General features: G+C 33.6%; 1 protein-coding gene across 2 annotated transcripts in view; it reads right to left on the bottom strand.

Moving 5' to 3' along the window:
- Positions 1 to 391: 391 nt before the first annotated feature.
- GRID2 (glutamate ionotropic receptor delta type subunit 2) overlaps positions 392 to 6,000 on the bottom strand; it is a 1,791,455-nt gene continuing 1,785,846 nt past the window's right edge. For both annotated transcript variants that reach the window (XM_031941365.1, XM_031941366.1), the window contains exons 15-16: positions 4,136 to 4,376; positions 392 to 1,549 (exon numbers count right to left, since the gene is read on the bottom strand). In XM_031941365.1, coding sequence (XP_031797225.1) covers positions 1,127 to 1,549; positions 4,136 to 4,376 — 664 coding nt within the window. In that variant the 3' untranslated portion in view covers positions 392 to 1,126. The remainder of the gene's footprint in view (positions 1,550 to 4,135; positions 4,377 to 6,000) is intronic.

The following is a 6,000-nucleotide window of genomic DNA, read 5'->3' as shown; positions in this document are numbered from 1 at the left end:
CTATATTAGCCATCATAGATGTGGTTTAGCTAATAGCATTTTCCATTTATCTAATTAATTAAAAGCAAAATTATCAAGGTTAGCTTTATGCACTTCTGAATAACAAATGCAAAACCTATTCAAATGAGTTACATCTAGGTACAAACACTAAATCGCCCTGGATGTTCCAATTTAAAAAAAATGTATATATGCTCAAGTTGGCAAACAATACAAGACAGAATTCTATGAAAGCAACCTGCTTTTTCTAACTGAAAAGACCCACTTTGCTGTACATCTTTCCTATATATAACACAACTTTTTTTTTTTAAACTAAAGCTTTATTAAGTGAATTGTGATAGAAATGGCCACCATGTTTTATATATGTGTGTATATATAAATATATATATATATATATACACACACACATTTCATAGGTGCATATATATATGTATATATGAAATACTAATTTCTTTAGCATGACAGGTCTCTGACACCTGATAAAGTTTACTGTACATAAGAAAAAAATTTTTAATACTGTACAATCACATAAAGGTCATATGCACTGCTGCAGTGCAAGAGTAAATTTAACTGTAGTTTTTACTGGCATAGTGATGGCTTTTTGTAGTCCTACAAAATTGCATTCTTATGTTATGTAGCCTAAATGTCTTTTTTACACTGCAGGGGTTGCCTTTGGTCCACAGTTAAAGGACACAGAACAGGAGCAAAGCACTGAATGGATGCAGAAGAACAAATAGAAAAAGAATGAAGTTATTGCAAGTTTATTTATTTATTTATTTTTTTAGAAAAGAGAGACATTGTGGAGGCCTTTATATGTCAAAGTAATTCTGCATATACTTGTAGTATATTCAGTGCACATTTCCTATACTTGAAGTACAGTATATGAAAAGCATACTAATAGAATACTAGTGTCCTATATTTTGGGGGAACAAGGTGACTAAGGGGGAAAAAATGGAAGGAAATGAGTATGAAGAAAGAGAGAAAGCAAGATGGTCAAGAGAAAGATCTAGAGCTGTTACTAATAATCCTGATTTTTTTTTAAAGTTACATCCATGTTAGTCCCACAATATTACAATTGCTCCTTGCAAAGGGAGTCCTAAAAAGATAGTGAAGAAATTTTGCCTGATAGTCATATGGAGGTACCTCGGTCTGGATCATTACCAAGATTAAGCCCAAGAGTAGGAGTTGGTTGATAAGGGATTGATGACATTGTTTTGATAGGACTCCTGAAAAAGCCCCCATTAGGTGCCCTATGCCTGAAAGGCCCAGTTCGATGGTCAGGCACGTTGCCAAATGAAAAACCAGAAGCAGCCTTAGCTGACAGTGTACGGCTAAGAGTCTGGATTTGCTCTGGGATAAAGGTGGTTGTGGTAATATGAGTGTTCCTGAAATCACTGATTTGTTCCAGTGCTTGTCGAGTTGGTAATGTATCAATGTCCAGAGGGGTCAAATCAATTGATGAGGTGGAAAACTGTTTATGGGGACTGTCATCATCTGTGCACAAGCTATTGACACGTCTGTGGAGGTGCTCCAGGTCAATTTCCTTGTCATCCTGGGGATAAAATGGAACAGACAAACAAAACAAAACAGAAAGAAGATAGAGCTTTCATTATCTTTGTAGTCCACTGAATGGGAGCATCTATGGCCCAAAGAAAACAGTTCAGCAAACATATAGAAATTACCTTATTTTTGCATTAGTTAGTAGGTGTGCAATTCAGGTATGAATACTTCAAAATAAAGCAAAACATTTCTCTGCAATTAATTCCACTAAGATAATCATATTGCAAGTATAATGTTTTAGCATGTTAATTTCAAGGGAATGGCAGGTAATTTTGATGTTATAATAGGGCTAGTTGTAAGCAAAACTATGAATTAAGTATAATTGTCTTTGTTTATTCCATTCCCTTTTCTGCATCCTTATTCCAAATGAGTGACCGTCCTTCCAAGGTGTTTAGGAACCTCATGTTGCCTCTAGCTCTTCTTGTTATAAATGAAAATGACATTTGAAAATAATTCACTAATTTAATTTTCTAGAGATGTTATCCACTCTAGAAGAATTTGAATTTTAAAGAAGAATGGCTACAGAGGGGAATGTTTAATCCAAAGAACTAAATTTCTGATCATTGAATTTATAGCATCTAAACTGAGGAGATAATTTGGTGGTAAAAGAGCTACCATTTAAATCCTTCTCAAATTGCACAGTGTAAATGACAGTTTATTTCATCTACTTAAAGAATCAGCCTTGCATAACAAGTTCTAAAACATCTATGACACTTTGATCTATTGGAAATACAACTTCAGATTGATTAGGGCAAAACCAGTTTTTAAAATATACTGTTCACTGAATATGGACTTTGCATTCTTTGTGGGAGAAATGCCTAAAGGAAAAAAAAAGATTCTTCTTTTCATCAACTTTTTATCTAGGCTCGTATAAAAAAATCAGAATGATTGAAAAAAAATCATAATAGGGAAAATAGAGACTCTTCATTGGGGGATCTTTATTGGCTGCTATGTAACAGAACTCAGTTAACATTCTCCCTATTGTGCTATCTGTTGTGGGCTCCAGAGGGCAGCTATTTTAATGTACATTACTATTTTTCCTCTTCCTTTTTCATTTCCAAATTCAATAAAAATACCATGTTAATGTAATGTTATTACTAAGATTTTAGGAGCCTGGGAAATGCAATTTTATGGTCTCCACAGCAGCTGAACTGTCATTCACCAACAGATATTGCAATGCAAAAAATTTAATATCACTTGTAATAATTCAAAATACTAGGGAATTTAGGGAGTCCTTAATTTCCAGATTTTTTTTTAGGGAAGATGAAGTCTTAGTTGTGATGCTACACTTGTATACTAAACTATTTTTTAAATAATATTTTGTTAATTCAACTGGCATTTATTTCTGAGTTTAAGAAAACCCCTTCTTGATTAACAGAATGACCAGTTTTATAGACTAAATTGTTGGGGAATATGAAAATAATATTTGGAAAAAATTTGTTTTTGAGATCCCATAAAACTTCAGAAGGATAAATCTAAATAAATAAACCATAAATAAAACAAAAATTTAAACAAAACTATTATATAAACAGTTGATAATGGGAATCATTGATCAACATCAACACTACATTACTTCAAATGACTAAAAGTAAAAAAACTTAAATTTGTGAACATTACACAAATCTCATATTTTAACAATTCTGAGTACTATTTCTGTTCATTAATGATATTTTAGTATATTTGGAAATTTTCCTATTAAAAAGATGTTTTACTTTGACTTTAGAGAAAACAAGTAACAAGTAAAATATTCAGCTATTCTATTCTTATTAAGTTTCTTCCTACTATTGTACATATACAAACAATATTTAGATAAAAGCAAGGATATTTTTTCCTTTTAAAAACCAAAATTATTTGTTTTTAATAAATAATAAAAATTATTTGTTCTAATAGTGGTTGTATTGTAATTATTGAGAAAAAGGTTCTCACTATTAGGATGGTCGATTGTAACCATTTTAGAAAGAGGGGAATTCTGATTAATTTCACAGTGTGAAGTTGGCAAGAGGAATCAAGAAAAAACAAATGCTCAGTTCCTGGAGGTCTATGCCCTAGAAAGAGGGATGTGGTAACTGGCAATAATTTGTTTTTCTCCTTCTACGTCTTTGTGCTGAAAAATGCATATTAATTATGTTTTGTTAACATAGTAGTTCTGAGGAGGGAGTAAGTATAAGGCTTTTTAGACTTAAAAGATTTGTTTACATGTTGAACAATTTGTTTAAAAAAAGACATCCATAGCATGGTAAGAACTTCCAAAAATCACTAGATTAAAGGTTACACTGAGCTTGGGAGAATTTCAAAGTTTACTTACATATAGTACATGGAATTTCCAATATTTAGAATACTTTAGTATCCTTTTAATTTCCTTTAACTGCCCTAAAACAGTTGAATTTTGGGTGCCAAATTTACTTTTGTAAATATAATTCAACATCTACTAGTTAAGAAGACATTGTTGCTAAATGATTATTCTCCCATTAATTTTACTCCAATGAGAGGATTCTCCTTTCCTCAAATCTTAATGCCACAAAGGGGGAATGCTTGTTCTAGTCCAGGAAGTCTAGATAGAGAGATGACAAGCCAATACCTCTTTGGAAGGAACACGGGAGCCTTTCCTCTTGTTCCACCAGGTCTCCAGCATTGCTATGAAGCAAGAGAGAACAATCCCTGCGGCCAGAATGCAGAAGACCCCTGCAAAGCTCTTTATGTCCAGGGCACTGCCTTTCTGTTTGGTGTCCATAGAAGAGTACAGGTCACACTGACCATTCTTTGGCCACCACTTATGCTTCAGTATGTCCATGTCTCCATTCTGTTGAAGTTCTAGGATTCTTCGGGGGAAAAGAGCAAAATAATTAGAACCGAGACAAGTGTTAAAACATAAAAGCCTAGAAAATCCCACTGTTGAAAACACTATAAAGTATAGTGTCTGTCAAAGGGAAAAGAAGATGCAGAGAGAATGGTGGGTAATGAGAAACCCCATTGTTGTAATTCAACAGATAGGGTTTATACCACAATGTGTTTTTATCTATGAGTTTGCAAGAATGTATTCTATAATTTAAAATATTTCCCCTGTGGTAGCTACAATGTGTTTTTACAATTACATTTCCAAGGCAGTATTTTTTTTTTTTTTTGTGTTTGTGTGGTTTCATGCTGCTAACATAGTTCTGTGGTCTTTGAAGCAAAATGATGCTTTGGATTCTAATGCTTTTATAAAGAACATTTTGCTGCTTACAGAAAGATGCTGGCACACCACCATGGAGCATATGGTACATACAAAGAAATTCAATTAAAAAGACTTCTATTATTTAACACGATGTGGGAGAAAACCCTGGAATAATTTTGAAGTTGATAAAATACATTGTTTCTGGTTTTGCACACAACTGGTCTGCTTTCCTTTTTAATGCCAAAGGGAGAAATACAACTTACCTTGAAGAATAAGAAGCAAAGTTACTGAGTAGCTTTCAGGTAATGGTAATAAATTCAATAAAAAACACCTTTCTTTTCATTGGCAGCTAGCAACTGTCAGCTTTTTGTTGGGCTTTTTGTAGAGTTAAACTCCAAATTTAACAGAATAGCAAAGTAGAATAGAAATAACTTAAAAATAACAGTGCTAGCTTGATTTTCTACAGGAATAAGCCTACCTGGAAAGAGCAAAATACTTACTTTTTGGAGGCTTATTACCTCTTTTATACCATTCTCACAGCTGGAAGAGAGTAATGTCAAAAGTAAGAGAGTTTATGGGTAGAAAGTACAGAGTAATATGAATATATAGCATTGGCTTTGGGTAAAGTTGTGAAATGGGCCTGTGTTGTGAATAGGGCAGACTCTACGATCCGTTTACTTTGCCATGACCCATTCGCTCATACTGTATAGTGTACCTCCTTTCCCAATCTTTCTTCTCCCTCTGCCCCCCAACTCTAACTTCTTATCTTTGCTCCCCTCCCAGGAAGCACTACCATGTAATCTGGATTTGTTTTGAGCCCCTCCCTCACATCAGGAAATCTTCCACTATAACATGTTTATGGAAAGTTTCTGTGACCTTGAACCTAGGTTAGCTATTTTACCATACTGGCTCTATATACATAAACATATATATATATATATATATATATATATATATATATATATATATATATTTCAATATACATATATGCATTTGTCAATACATACACACTGATCTACTTTAAGGATCGGTGATTTTAGTAGTGTCTTCCCCAGCATTTCAGATTGTAGACCCTCTGTGTCTCTAAGAATTGGTATTCCTCTCCCTGCCTTCCATCGCCCAAATAATGATCAGTTTGTGACTAAGAGATGGCCTGGTATATTGTTAACTCATTTTCCCATTCTGACTTTCTGAACTGGGACTTTGTGTTAAGGCTAGCTTCAATTTATGGAGGAAATATCTGATTTTGATTTTTGACCCCAGAAGGATCCTGATGTTGCTTTCTCCAG

Source organism: Sarcophilus harrisii, chromosome 6 (assembly GCF_902635505.1).
Source record: "Sarcophilus harrisii chromosome 6, mSarHar1.11, whole genome shotgun sequence".
NCBI classification, from domain to species: domain Eukaryota; kingdom Metazoa; phylum Chordata; class Mammalia; order Dasyuromorphia; family Dasyuridae; genus Sarcophilus; species Sarcophilus harrisii.
Note: the sequence above shows the minus strand (reverse complement) of the source record. Positions and strands in the feature narration are given on the sequence as shown.